Source organism: Xenopus tropicalis, chromosome 3 (genome assembly GCF_000004195.4).
Source record: "Xenopus tropicalis strain Nigerian chromosome 3, UCB_Xtro_10.0, whole genome shotgun sequence".
Classification (NCBI taxonomy): Eukaryota; Metazoa; Chordata; class Amphibia; order Anura; family Pipidae; genus Xenopus; species Xenopus tropicalis.
Window position 1 is genome coordinate 9,205,058 of NC_030679.2, and position 14,811 is coordinate 9,219,868.

At 47.3% G+C, this 14,811-nt stretch overlaps 1 protein-coding gene across 6 annotated transcripts in view; it reads left to right on the forward strand.

Annotated features, from left to right (window-relative positions):
- Positions 1 to 14,811, forward strand: part of cacna2d4 (calcium channel, voltage-dependent, alpha 2/delta subunit 4) — a 104,324-nt gene that overhangs the window by 18,419 nt on the left and 71,094 nt on the right. For 3 of the 6 annotated variants that reach the window (XM_031898604.1, XM_031898606.1, XM_031898607.1), the window contains exons 6-15: positions 24 to 155; positions 271 to 331; positions 1,801 to 1,951; positions 8,694 to 8,768; positions 10,296 to 10,385; positions 10,502 to 10,615; positions 10,708 to 10,786; positions 10,953 to 11,086; positions 12,899 to 12,916; positions 13,980 to 14,057. In XM_031898604.1, coding sequence (XP_031754464.1) covers positions 24 to 155; positions 271 to 331; positions 1,801 to 1,951; positions 8,694 to 8,768; positions 10,296 to 10,385; positions 10,502 to 10,615; positions 10,708 to 10,786; positions 10,953 to 11,086; positions 12,899 to 12,916; positions 13,980 to 14,057 — 932 coding nt within the window. The remainder of the gene's footprint in view (positions 1 to 23; positions 156 to 270; positions 332 to 1,800; positions 1,952 to 8,693; positions 8,769 to 10,295; positions 10,386 to 10,501; positions 10,616 to 10,707; positions 10,787 to 10,952; positions 11,087 to 12,898; positions 12,917 to 13,979; positions 14,058 to 14,811) is intronic. The other 3 variants (XM_031898605.1, XM_031898608.1, XM_031898609.1) reach the window with 2 other exon arrangements.

Sequence of the window (14,811 nt, forward strand, 5' to 3'; positions counted from 1 at the left end):
CACTCCTTGTTATCTCCTTGCAGACCCCTCTATTCTCAATGGCGTCTACATGTCTGAAGCCCTGAACCCTATCTTTGTGGATAATTTTCAGCGGGACCCCACCCTCACCTGGCAGTATTTCGGCAGTTCCTCGGGCTTCTTTCGGCTTTATCCAGGTAACTGTGCGGCCATCGTGCATATACTGCCCCTTCCTCTGGGGAGCGCCATTAACTAGCAGCATGCCTAGGCCATTCTTGCTGGGTTTCATAAATTGCACCTTTTGTCCTCTAGGCATCAAATGGGTTCCAGATGAAAACGGCGTAATTTCATTTGACTGCCGGAATCGCGGCTGGTGAGAATTCTGCTTCTATGTCTCTGTGAATACAGGTATAGGACCCGTTATCCAGAATGCTCGGGACCAAGGGTATTCCGGATAAGGGGTCTTTCCGTAATTTGGATCTCCATACCTTAAGTCAGCTAAAAAATCAATTAAGTATTAATTAAATCCAATAGGATTGTTTTACATCCAAAAAGCGGTAATTATATCTTAGTTGGGATCAAGTACAGGTACTGTTTTATTATTACAGAGAAAAGGGAATCATTTAACCATGAAATAAACCCAATAGGGCTGTTCTGCCCCCAATAAGGGGTAATTATATCTTAGTTGGGATCAAGTACAGGTACTGTTTTATTATTACAGAGAAAAGAGAATCATTTAACCATTAAATAAACCCAATAGGGCTGTTCTGCCCCCAATAAGGGGTAATTATATCTTAGTTGGGATCAAGTACAGGTACTGTTTTATTATTACAGAGAAAAGGGAATCATTTAACCATGAAATAAACCCAATAGGGCTGTTCTGCCCCAATAAGGGGTAATTATATCTTAGTTGGGATCAAGTACAGGTACTGTTTTATTATTACAGATAAAAGGGAATCATTTAACCATTAAATAAACCCAATAGGGCTGTTCTGCCCCCAATAAGGGGTAATTATATCTTAGTTGGGATCAAGTACAGGTACTGTTTTATTATTACAGAGAAAAGAGAATCATTTAACCATTAAATAAACCCAATAGGGCTGTTCTGCCCCCAATAAGGGGTAATTATATCTTAGTTGGGATCAAGTACAGGTACTGTTTTATTATTACAGAGAAAAGGGAATCATTTAACCATGAAATAAACCCAATAGGGCTGTTCTGCCCCAATAAGGGGTAATTATATCTTAGTTGGGATCAAGTACAGGTACTGTTTTATTATTACAGAGAAAAGGGAATCATTTAACCATGAAATAAACCCAATAGGGCTGTTCTGCCCCAATAAGGGGTAATTATATCTTAGTTGGGATCAAGTACAGGTACTGTTTTATTATTACAGATAAAAGGGAATCATTTAACCATTAAATAAACCCAATAGGGCTGTTCTGCCCCCAATAAGGGGTAATTATATCTTAGTTGGGATCAAGTACAGGTACTTTTTTATTATTACAGAGAAAAAGCAAATCAGTTTTAAAATTCTGAATAATTTGATTAAAATGGAGTCTATGGTAGATGGGCTTTCCATAATTCAGAGCTTTCTGGATAACCGGTTTCCGGATAAGGGATCCCATACCTGTACTATATGAATGTACATTTTCCCCCTCTGTATAGGACTATACCATTGAGACTCTGCCCAGTGAAGGTACATTATTTATAGAATGACTTAGAAAACAAAACAAGGCGCATAAAAGTATCAGCCAATGGAAGCAGGGGGTTGTTTTCCTTCTTGCTCACTCCCACAGCCCACACATTAGTTTGAGTCTCCCACATTCCCTCCTATTAAAGGTACATCCAGGCGGCCACCTCACCCAAGGATATCGTCATTGTGGTGGACATCAGCGGCAGCATGAAGGGCCTAAGAATGACCATCGCCAAGCACACCATCAGCACCTTACTAGATACACTGGGGGAAAACGATTTTGTGAATATCATCGCCGTGAGTCTCATTCAAGACACAGATAAATGTCTCCCCCATCATGTTTTCCTAAATAATATTCCCAATAATTCATTTGCATTGGATTCAGTGGTGCTAGACTTGCCGGTTTGAAGTTTCCGGTCTGCGTTCCGTGTTAATGCTCTACTGTCTGCTCTACTGTGACTAGATCTGTAGTCATTTAGGACGAAGGTACATGGGGCAATTAGTCATTGCGACTTTTAAAAGTTGAGACCAATCGACCTTGGAGTCCTTGTAGATAATAAACTTGGCTGTAGCAAGCAATGCCAGGCAGCAGGGGCAAGGGCAAACAGGGTTCTGAGCTGTATTAAATGGGGTATAGATTCACGGGAGGAGGGGGTTATTCTTCCCCTTTACAGAGCGCTGGTAAGGCCCCATCTAGAATATGCTGTTCAGTTCTGGTCTCCAGTGCTCAAACGGGACATTATTGAGTTAGAGAGGGTCCAGAGAAGGGCAACTAAGCTGGTAAAGGGTATGGGAAGTCTCAGTTATGGGGAAAGACTGGCCCAGTTGGGTTTGTTTACACTGGGGAAGAGGCGCTTAAGGGGGGACATGATAACTATGTATAAATATATAAGGGGATCATATAATAACCTCTCTAATGTTTTATTTACCAGTAGGGCCTTCCAACGGGCACGAGGGCACCCACTCCGTTTAGAAGAAGGGAGGTTCCGTTTAAATATTCGGAAAATATTTGTTACTGTGAGAGCTGTGAGGGTGTGGGATTCCCCCCCGAATCAGTTGTACTGGCTGATACATTATATAGCTTTAAGGGGCTGGGTGGGTATTTAGCAAGTGAGGGAATACAGGGGTATGGGAGATAGCTCTCAGTACAAGTGAGGGAATACAGGGGTAGGGGGGATAGCTCTCAGTACAAGTGAGGGAATACAGGGGTATGGGAGATAGCTCTCAGTACAAGTGAGGGAATACAGGGTTATGGGAGATAGCTCTCAGTACAAGTGAGGGAATACAGGGGTAGGGGGGATAGCTCTCAGTACAAGTGAGGGAATACAGGGGGTAGGGGGGATAGCTCTCAGTACAAGTGAGGGAATACAGGGGTAGGGGGGATAGCTCTCAGTACAAGTGAGGGAATACAGGGTTATGGGAGATAGCTCTCAGTACAAGTGAGGGAATACAGGGGTAGGGGGGATAGCTCTCAGTACAAGTGAGGGAATACAGGGGTAGGGGGGATAGCTCTCAGTACAAGTGAGGGAATACAGGGGTAGGGGGGATAGCTCTCAGTACAAGTGAGGGAATACAGGGGTAGGGAGATAGCTCTCGGTACAAGTGAGGGAATACAGGGGTAGGGGGGATAGCTCTCAGTACAAGTGAGGGAATACAGGGGTAGGGGAGATAGCTCTCAGTACAAGTGAGGGAATACAGGGGTAGGGGGGATAGCTCTCAGTACAAGTGAGGGAATACAGGGGTATGGGAGATAGCTCTCAGTACAAGTGAGGGAATACAGGGGAAGGGGGGATAGCTCTCAGTACAAGTGAGGGAATACAGGGGTATGGGAGATAGCTCTCAGTACAAGTGAGGGAATACAGGGGTAGGGGAGATAGCTCTCAGTACAAGTGAGGGAATACAGGGGTAGGGGAGATAGCTCTCAGTACAAGTGAGGGAATACAGGGTAGGGAGATAGCTCTCAGTACAAGTGAGGGAATACAGGGGTATGGGAGATAGCTTTCAGTACAAGTGAGGGAATACAGGGGTAGGGGGATAGCTCTCAGTACAAGTGAGGGAATACAGGGGTAGGGGGGATAGCTCTCAGTACAAGTGAGGGAATACAGGGGTATGGGAGATAGCTCTCAGTACAAGTGAGGGAATACAGGGGTAGGGGGGATAGCTCTCAGTACAAGTGAGGGAATACAGGGGTATGGGAGATAGCTCTCAGTACAAGTGAGGGAATACAGGGGTAGGGGAGATAGCTCTCAGTACAAGTGAGGGAATACAGGGGTAGGGGAGATAGCTCTCACTACAAGAGAGGGAATACAGGGGTAGGGGGGATAGCTCTCAGTACAAGTGAGGGAATACAGGGTAGGGGGATAGCTCTCAGTACAAGTGAGGGAATACAGGGGTAGGGAAGATAGCTCTCAGTACAAGTGAGGGAATACAGGGGTAGGGGGGATAGCTCTCAGTACAAGTGAGGGAATACAGGGGTAGGGGGGATAGCTCTCAGTACAAGTGAGGGAATACAGGGGTATGGGAGATAGCTCTCAGTACAAGTGAGGGAATACAGGGGTAGGGGGGATAGCTTTCAGTACAAGTGAGGGAATACAGGGGTATGGGAGATAGCTCTCAGTACAAGTGAGGGAATACAGGGGTAGGGGAGATAGCTCTCAGTACAAGTGAGGGAATACAGGGGTAGGGGAGATAGCTCTCAGTACAAGTGAGGGAATACAGGGGTAGGGGGGATAGCTCTCAGTACAAGTGAGGGAATACAGGGGTATGGGAGATAGCTTTCAGTACAAGTGAGGGAATACAGGGGTAGGGGGGATAGCTCTCAGTACAAGTGAGGGAATACAGGGGTAGGGGGGATAGCTCTCAGTACAAGTGAGGGAATACAGGGGTATGGGAGATAGCTCTCAGTACAAGTGAGGGAATACAGGGGTAGGGGAGATAGCTTTCAGTACAAGTGAGGGAATACAGGGGTAGGGGGATAGCTCTCAGTACAAGTGAGGGAATACAGGGGTAGGGGGGATAGCTCTCAGTACAAGTGAGGGAATACAGGGGTATGGGAGATAGCTCTCAGTACAAGTGAGGGAATACAGGGGTAGGGGGGATAGCTCTCAGTACAAGTGAGGGAATACAGGGGTATGGGAGATAGCTCTCAGTACAAGTGAGGGAATACAGGGGTAGGGGAGATAGCTCTCAGTACAAGTGAGGGAATACAGGGGTAGGGGAGATAGCTCTCAGTACAAGTGAGGGAATACAGGGGTAGGGGAGATAGCTCTCAGTACAAGTGAGGGAATACAGGGGTATGGGAGATAGCTTTCAGTACAAGTGAGGGAATACAGGGGTAGGGGAGATAGCTCTCAGTACAAGTGAGGGAATACAGGGGTAGGGGAGATAGCTCTCGGTACAAGTGAGGGAATACAGGGGTAGGGGGGATAGCTCTCAGTACAAGTGAGGGAATACAGGGGTAGGGGGGATAGCTCTCAGTACAAGTGAGGGAATACAGGGGTAGGGAGATAGCTCTCGGTACAAGTGAGGGAATACAGGGGTAGGGGGGATAGCTCTCAGTACAAGTGAGGGAATACAGGGGTAGGGGAGATAGCTCTCAGTACAAGTGAGGGAATACAGGGGTATGGGAGATAGCTCTCAGTACAAGTGAGGGAATACAGGGGTAGGGGGGATAGCTCTCAGTACAAGTGAGGGAATACAGGGGTAGGGGAGATAGCTCTCAGTACAAGTGAGGGAATACAGGGGTAGGGGGGATAGCTCTCAGTACAAGTGAGGGAATACAGGGGTATGGGAGATAGCTCTCAGTACAAGTGAGGGAATACAGGGGTAGGGGGGATAGCTCTCAGTACAAGTGAGGGAATACAGGGGTATGGGAGATAGCTCTCAGTACAAGTGAGGGAATACAGGGGTAGGGGAGATAGCTCTCAGTACAAGTGAGGGAATACAGGGGTAGGGGAGATAGCTCTCAGTACAAGTGAGGGAATACAGGGGTATGGGAGATAGCTTTCAGTACAAGTGAGGGAATACAGGGGTAGGGGGGATAGCTCTCAGTACAAGTGAGGGAATACAGGGGTAGGGGGGATAGCTCTCAGTACAAGTGAGGGAATACAGGGTATGGGAGATAGCTCTCAGTACAAGTGAGGGAATACAGGGGTAGGGGGATAGCTCTCAGTACAAGTGAGGGAATACAGGGGTATGGGAGATAGCTCTCAGTACAAGTGAGGGAATACAGGGGTAGGGGAGATAGCTCTCAGTACAAGTGAGGGAATACAGGGGTAGGGGAGATAGCTCTCACTACAAGAGAGGGAATACAGGGGTAGGGGGGATAGCTCTCAGTACAAGTGAGGGAATACAGGGGTAGGGGGGATAGCTCTCAGTACAAGTGAGGGAATACAGGGGTAGGGAAGATAGCTCTCAGTACAAGTGAGGGAATACAGGGGTAGGGGAGATAGCTCTCAGTACAAGTGAGGGAATACAGGGGTATGGGAGATAGCTCTCAGTACAAGTGAGGGAATACAGGGGTAGGGGGGATAGCTCTCAGTACAAGTGAGGGAATACAGGGGTAGGGGAGATAGCTCTCAGTACAAGTGAGGGAATACAGGGGTAGGGGGGATAGCTCTCAGTACAAGTGAGGGAATACAGGGGTAGGGGGGATAGCTCTCAGTACAAGTGAGGGAATACAGGGGTAGGGGAGATAGCTCTCAGTACAAGTGAGGGAATACAGGGGTATGGGAGATAGCTCTCAGTACAAGTGAGGGAATACAGGGGTAGGGGGATAGCTCTCAGTACAAGTGAGGGAATACAGGGGTAGGGGAGATAGCTTTCAGTACAAGTGAGGGAATACAGGGGTAGGGGGATAGCTCTCAGTACAAGTGAGGGAATACAGGGGTAGGGGGATAGCTCTCAGTACAAGTGAGGGAATACAGGGGTAGGGGGGATAGCTCTCAGTACAAGTGAGGGAATACAGGGGTAGGGGGGATAGCTTTCAGTACAAGTGAGGGAATACAGGGGTAGGGGGATAGCTCTCAGTACAAGTGAGGGAATACAGGGGTATGGGAGATAGCTTTCAGTACAAGTGAGGGAATACAGGGGTAGGGGGGATAGCTCTCAGTACAAGTGAGGGAATACAGGGGTAGGGGGGATAGCTCTCAGTACAAGTGAGGGAATACAGGGGTAGGGGGGATAGCTCTCAGTACAAATGAGGGAATACAGGGGTAGGGGAGATAGCTCTCAGTACAAGTGAGGGAATACAGGGGTAGGGGGGATAGCTCTCAGTACAAGTGAGGGAATACAGGGGTAGGGGGGATAGCTCTCAGTACAAGTGAGGGAATACAGGGGTAGGGGAGATAGCTCTCAGTACAAGTGAGGGAATACAGGGGTAGGGGGGATAGCTCTCAGTACAAGTGAGGGAATACAGGGGTAGGGGAGATAGCTCTCAGTACAAGTGAGGGAATACAGGGGTAGGGGAGATAGCTCTCAGTACAAGTGAGGGAATACAGGGGTAGGGGGGATAGCTCTCAGTACAAGTGAGGGAATACAGGGGTAGGGGGGATAGCTCTCAGTACAAGTGAGGGAATACAGGGGTAGGGGGGATAGCTCTCAGTACAAGTGAGGGAATACAGGGGTAGGGGGGATAGCTCTCAGTACAAGTGAGGGAATACAGGGGTAGGGGAGATAGCTCTCAGTACAAGTGAGGGAATACAGGGGTAGGGGGGATAGCTCTCAGTACAAGTGAGGGAATACAGGGGTAGGGGAGATAGCTCTCAGTACAAGTGAGGGAATACAGGGGTAGGGGGGATAGCTCTCAGTACAAGTGAGGGAATACAGGGGTAGGGGGGATAGCTCTCAGTACAAGTGAGGGAATACAGGGGTATGGGAGATAGCTCTCAGTACAAGTGAGGGAATACAGGGGTAGGGGGGATAGCTCTCAGTACAAGTGAGGGAATACAGGGGTAGGGGGGATAGCTCTCAGTACAAGTGAGGGAATACAGGGGTAGGGGGGATAGCTCTCAGTACAAGTGAGGGAATACAGGGGTAGGGGGGATAGCTCGCAGTACAAGTGAGGGAATACAGGGGTAGGGGAGATAGCTCTCAGTACAAGTGAGGGAATACAGGGATAGGGGAGATAGCTCTCAGTACAAGTGAGGGAATACAGGGGTAGGGGAGATAGCTCTCAGTACAAGTGAGGGAATACAGGGGTAGGGGAGATAGCTCTCAGTACAAGTGAGGGAATACAGGGGTAGGGGGGATAGCTCTCAGTACAAGTGAGGGAATACAGGGGTAGGGGAGATAGCTCTCAGTACAAGTGAGGGAATACAGGGGTAGGGGAGATAGCTCTCAGTACAAGTGAGGGAATACAGGGGTAGGGGAGATAGCTCTCAGTACAAGTGAGGGAATACAGGGGTAGGGGAGATAGCTCTCAGTACAAGTGAGGGAATACAGGGGTAGGGGAGATAGCTCTCAGTACAAGTGAGGGAATACAGGGGTAGGGGAGATAGCTCTCAGTACAAGTGAGGGAATACAGGGGTAGGGGGGATAGCTCTCAGTACAAGTGAGGGAATACAGGGGTATGGGAGATAGCTCTCAGTACAAGTGAGGGAATACAGGGGTATGGGAGATAGCTCTCAGTACAAGTGAGGGAATACAGGGGTAGGGGAGATAGCTCTCAGTACAAGTTGCCCCAGGGACTGGTCCGATTGCCATCTTGGAGTCAGGAAGGAATTTTTTCCCCTCTGCGGCAAATTAGAGAGGCCTCAGATGGGTTTTTTGCCTTCCTCTGGATCAACTAGTAGTAAGGCAGGTTATATATAGGCATTATGGTTGAACGTGATGGACGTATGTCTTTTTTCAACCTAACTTACTATGTTACTTACTATGTTACTATGTGTCAATTAGTGGAAGCAACTTTTTAAAAAATTTGCGGCAACTACTCGCCCCGTGTGTCTTCGCCCTTAGTGTTTGGCTTTTAAAAGATGAGTGTTTGGGGTTTGAGAGCCTGCACAAAGGTTGGCTGATTGGTTATTGCTCTTTGTTTCCCCAGTACAATGACTATGTCCATTACATTGAGCCTTGTTTCAAGGGGATCCTGGTGCAGGCAGACAGAGATAACAGAGAGGTGAGATTTCCATTTTATTTTAAATCCTTGTTCCAAACTGTCGCTTCTTACTGTCAGTTCCATTAAGAGATCTACTGCTGTTGTTCTGCTCAGTGAAACCTCACGTGGCTCTTCTCTGCTACGTCATTCTCTTTATGTCACAACATCACAAGACTTTCCTCTGCTCGCTAACTTAGTTTTCTGCCGGGTACACTAGGCCGAAATGAACAGCTGGTGGCACTGTTCTTTTAAATTCTGTGGACAGATAATGTTTAGCCAAGGAAAGGACCTTAGTGATATTAAAGCCAAAGGCAGAAACCCAATTTCTCCAGCAACTTCGGCAGTTTTAGACTCCATGTATCCTCTCCACCAGGCCAAAAGCTTGCAGTCTGTACAGTGTATGTAATTGTTATGTTTTGCCTAAAATTCTACAAATATCTCCTATATGTTTGGTCTGAAAATGGCTTCTGCTATCAGATCTTACTATTTGAGACCCACCAAACCTATTCCATTTATTAGCATTATAACATTATTGGATGAACCTGCTTAGACAGCTGGATAACCCATAGGTCCTGTAGTCTGTTCAAGCTTTGCTGGGGGTTTGTGTCCCGGCTCAATATTTCTATATCTACTTGGGGATTGTGTACTGACTTCTTCCTTTTATATCTACTGGTTTCCATGGTTTGTCTCCAGTCGTTTTGTACCTAATAGGGACGTCTTGTCATTGGTCTTACCTATTCATATCTACTGGGGGTCAGTATCCTGTCTCTGAGCTCTCTGTATCTAATGGGGGTCAGTATCCTGTCTCTGAGCTCTCTGTATCTGCTGGGGGTCAGTATCCTGTCTCTGAGCTCTCTGTATCTGCTGGGGGTCAGTATCCTGTCTCTGAGCTCTCTGTATCTACTGGGGGTCAGTATCCTGTCTCTGAGCTCTCTGTATCTACTGGGGGTCAGTATCCTGTCTCTGAGCTCTCTGTATCTACTGGGGGTCAGTATCCTGTCTCTGAGCTCTCTGTATCTACTGGGGGTCAGTATCCTGTCTCTGAGCTCTCTGTATCTACTGGGGGTCAGTATCCTGTCTCTGAGCTCTCTGTATCTGCTGGCGGTCAGTATCCTGTCTCTGAGCTCTCTGTATCTACTGGGGGGGGAAACTATATCCTATCTCTGAGCTCTTTATATATACTGGGGGCGGCTGTATCCTATCTCTATGCACTCTATATCTATATTCTTACTTTGAGCTCTCTATATCTACTGTGGCGGGGTCTCTCTCTTATCTCTGAGCTTTTACTACCTCTTGGGGGTCAGTATTCTATCTCTGAGCTCTCTGTATCTACTGGGGGTCTGTATCCTGTCTCTGAGCTCTCTATATATACTGGGGGTCTATATCATGACTCCACTTTTTCTATATATGGTGTCTGTGCATTGGCTCCATGGCTGTTGTACCCCTTATTTTTCCCTTTATTCAGTCTCTTTTCTTTCTGTGTCTCAGTTTGGGGGGCTTTATATTCCACCCCACCTGTCTCTTACTGTATCCTTTGTTGCGGTTCAGCACTTCAAGCAGTTGGTGGATGAGTTACATGCCAAAGGCGTGGGAACTGTCAACAAAGCTCTTATTGAAGCCTTTAAAATCTTGAAAGAGGTGAGATATTCTCCATTCTGATGCTGTGTATCATTGACATCCCACCCATGAGCCCCAGGGGGTCCCCAATTCACCCCCAGATGTTCTTATGAGCTATTTTTGTGTGTCTCCATTAGTTTCGGGAAGCAGGCCAGGGTGGGCTGTGCAACCAGGCAATCATGCTGATTACGGACGGTGCCGTAGAAGAGTATGAGCCGGTGTTTGAGAAGTACAACTTCCCTGACAGAAAGGTTGGTGTTGATTGGGTGCTCACAGCTGTGTGGCTTCAATGTATTGGCATCTATACTATTGGTTTGAGTGATGACTTTTTTTTTCCCCTAAGGTGCGGCTGTTTACTTACCTCATTGGGAGAGAGGTGACGTTTTCCAGCAATGTGAAATGGATTGCGTGCAACAACAAAGGTAATTAGATTGCTAGCACCTTGTCCCACTTTCATGATGTTGGGGAACTAATGTGGTGAGTGGACAAATGGTCTGGTCATGGACACCCCAGCCCCTTTTAGTTTAGCTCTTTTTGCTGCCATTGTGCTGCATATTTTATTTTTGTGTGTTTTGCCCCTTCTCACAGGGTATTACACCCAGATCTCTACACTGGCTGATGTCCAGGAGAATGTAATGGAGTATCTACATGTCCTGAGCCGACCCATGGTCATCAACCACGACCATGATATCATCTGGACAGAGGCCTATATGGACAGCGCGGTGAGTGCACAAAGGAATTGGCTATTTGGGGCCAGTCCCTCACCAATAAATATCTTGTAGCATTTTTAAACTACTCAGTAGAGCACTTACCCTTGTAAGTACCACATTGTGGGGTTCAACCTGATCGTGTTACAAAAACTTCAATTTTTCAGATGCCACTTACCCTTATGTCTCCTTCTATGTCCCTACACCAGGGTGTGACTTACTCATACACCCTTACATGTAACATGAGCATAATAATGCTCATAACAATGTCCATGTCCAGTTATTCTTTGGCCTGTGTCTGGAACCTCCATTTCAATGTCATGGTGCCACAGTGAATATCAAAATGTCCATCCTCTCAATGGCTCCAACTTCTCACCAACTTCTCTAGGAATGTCTAACCTCTCATCCACTCTAAGAATGTCCAACCCCCTTACCAACTCCGCTATTAATGTCCAACCTCTCACCTACTCCACTAGGAATGTCTAATCTCTCACCAACTCCTCTAGAAATGTCCAGCCTTTCTAACCAACTCCACTAGGAATGTCTAACCTCTCATCCACTCTAAGAATGTCCAACCCCCTTACCAACTCCACTATTAATGTACAACCTCTCACCAACTCCACTAAGAATGTCTAATCTCTTACCAATTCCTCTAGAAATGTACAACCTTTCTAACCAACTCCACTAGGAATGTCTAACCTCTCATCCACTCTAAGAATGTCTAACCCCCTTACCAACTCCACTATTAATGCCCAACCTCTCATCAACTACACTAGGAATTTCTAATCTCTTACCAACTCCTCTAGAAATGTCCAACCTTTCTAACCAACTCCACTAGGAATGTCTAATCTCTTACCAACTCCTCTAGAAATGTCCAACCTTTCTAACCAACTCCACTAGGAATGTCTAATCTCTTACCAACTCCTCTAGAAATGTCAACCTCTCTCACCAACTCCACTAGAAATGTCTAATCTCTTACCAACTCCTCTAGAAATGTCCAACCTTTCTAACCAACTCCTCTAGGAATGTCTAACCTCTCATCCATTCTAAGAATGTCTAACCCCCTTACCAACTCCACGATTAATGTCCAACCTCTCATCAACTCCACTAGGAATGTCTAATCTCTTACCAACTCCTCTAGAAATGTCCAACCTTTCTAACCAACTCCACTAGGAATGTCTAATCTCTTACCAACTCCTCTAGAAATGTCCACCCTTTCTAACCAACTCCACTAGGAATGTCTAATCTCTTACCAACTCCTCTAGAAATGTCAACCTCTCTCACCAACTCCACTAGAAATGTCTAATCTCTTACCAACTCCTCTAGAATTGTCCAACCTTTCTAACCAACTCCTCTAGGAATGTCTAACCTCTCATCCATTCTAAGAATGTCTAACCCCCTTACCAACTCCACAATTAATGTCCAACCTCTCATCAACTCCCCTAGGAATGTCTAATCTCTTACCAACTCCTCTAGAAATGTCCAACCTTTCTAACCAACTCCACTAGGAATGTCTAATCTCTTACCAACTCCTCTAGAAACACCAACCTTTCTAACCAACTCCACTAGGAATGTCTAATCTCTTACCAACTCCTTTAGAAATCTCCAACCTTTCTCACCAACTCCACTAGGAAAGTTCAACCTCTCACCAACTCCACTAGTGATATCCAATTTCTCGCCAAGTCCTCTAGATATGTCCAACCTCTCAGCAGAGAAACATTCCTATGTGTAATTCCTATCTGTTTTACCTGTCACTGTTACTCATGACAATTCGTCCTGTTTTCTCATCCCATGTCACAACCCTCATCTTCATTTCATGGCCATCAGCTGCCCCAGTCTGAGGAGGTAACACGTGCTTGGATGTTGTGATCTGATCCTTCTTCTGTGTCACTGTGGTGCTAGTTGGTTAGTTTGTGCAGTCTGTAACCATTTTGTACTTCCATTCAGTTGTGATACAAGTTACACGTTGGGTAGCAAACCTGTGCCCCAAAAGTGGTTTATAACTACAGCTCCAAGTATTGGCTGCATGCTGCATGGAGCTGGGGTTCCCATGTATTGGAGCTGGGGTTCCCATCTGTTGGAGAGTCACATATTTGAACCTTGGTTCCTCGATTATGAACAGGGGCCAATACTCTTCTGGAGTGTATGGCTCAACGTGCTATATATCTAGTTAATCCCCAGCCAGATATAAATTGGACAGACTGCTGTTTTGGCCCTATACCTGGGCCAATAGGCTGATGATGACTGGAGTGGCCAAGAGGGCTACCTCTTCCTAAACACTCTCAGTGAGCTGATTCGTAGCATCTCCTGTCTATCAGCTCCCACCAAAACAATGATACCCCGGCAAGCTGTGCATGAACCATTATGTACTAATACCCACCGCTCTTCTTCTACTGTATCTGGTGTGTGGGAGTTCTCGTTCCATCTGTGCTGTTCCTGCATGTACAGTAACGCACTCACTTCTATGGTTTGTTGTGCTGTCATTTTCGGCGATTTTGTGTCTGATCGTTTCTAGCTTTGAGGAACAGTCTGCATAAAAGGAGAAAATATATCCTGTTTATTAATGGGTATAGCTTATTTTGTGCACAATATTGTTTTCCTTATGAAGGTATAGTTCATTGTGTGCATAGGAATTACTTAGCTGCTGTACCAGTTCCCATGTGTATGCCTAAACTGGTACCAGTACATAAGCAGCACATTTCTTTTTTTTTTTTTGGGGGGGGGGGGGGGGTTCTTTCTTCAGTTGCTGTTTAATATTCTACTGATGGAATTATGCGCCTCAGAGATGCTGTCTCCGGCACCTCTCTATTTAAGGAAGGCATCTAATGTCTCTGTCTCCACAACACTAGCACCCCTCTCTTTACCTACCAACTAATATTTCTGTTTGCCCCCCCCCCCCCTTCCCCAGCTGTTTGCCTCTCAGGCTCAGAGTCTCCTGTTAATGACCACAGTGGCCATGCCGGTGTTCAGCAAGAAGAACGAGACTGTGAGTAATACTCCCCCCACAGGTTGATTAATGACCCCTAACTAGCTTTAATCAGGGGCCAGATTGACTTACAGACTGGCCGGGCCAGCGTTACGCCCAGGGCCGCCATCAGAAATCACAGGGCCTCTTAGCTCCCCCCGGCATCCTTCAGCTCCCCCCCCAGCATCCTCCAGCTCCTCCCCAGCATCCTCCAGCTCCCACCCAGCATCCTCCAGCTCCCCCCCAGCATCCTCCCCAACATCCTCCAGCTCCCCCCAGCATCCTCCCCAACATCCTCCAGCTCCCCCCCCAGCATCCTCCCCAACATCCTCCAGCTCACCCCCAGGATCCTTCAGCTCCCCCCAGCATCCTCCAGCTCCCCCCCTCAGCATCCCATCCAGCATCCTCCATCTCCACTCCCTAGCATCCTGCAGCTCACCTCCAGCTCCCCCCAGCGTCCTTCCCAGCATCTTCCCTCCAGCTCCCCCCCAGCATCCTCCATCTCCCACCTCCCCAGCAACCTACAGCTTCCCGCGGCTCCCCCAGCTCCATCCTCTAGCGAGCTCCTGCTTTGGCCTGCTTCCTCTGTCCTTCGGCTGCGTCTGTCCCCCGGCTCCTCGCTGCATCCCAACACTTTTATATGGTTGCGCCCATGCGTACTGATGTCACGTGCACGCATGGGGCGCAACCAATCAGGGCCCGTAATTCTTTAAAGGGGGCTGTGGAGTCGGCGGGCCACATTAAAAAGGCCAACGGGCCGGACGTGGCCTGTGGG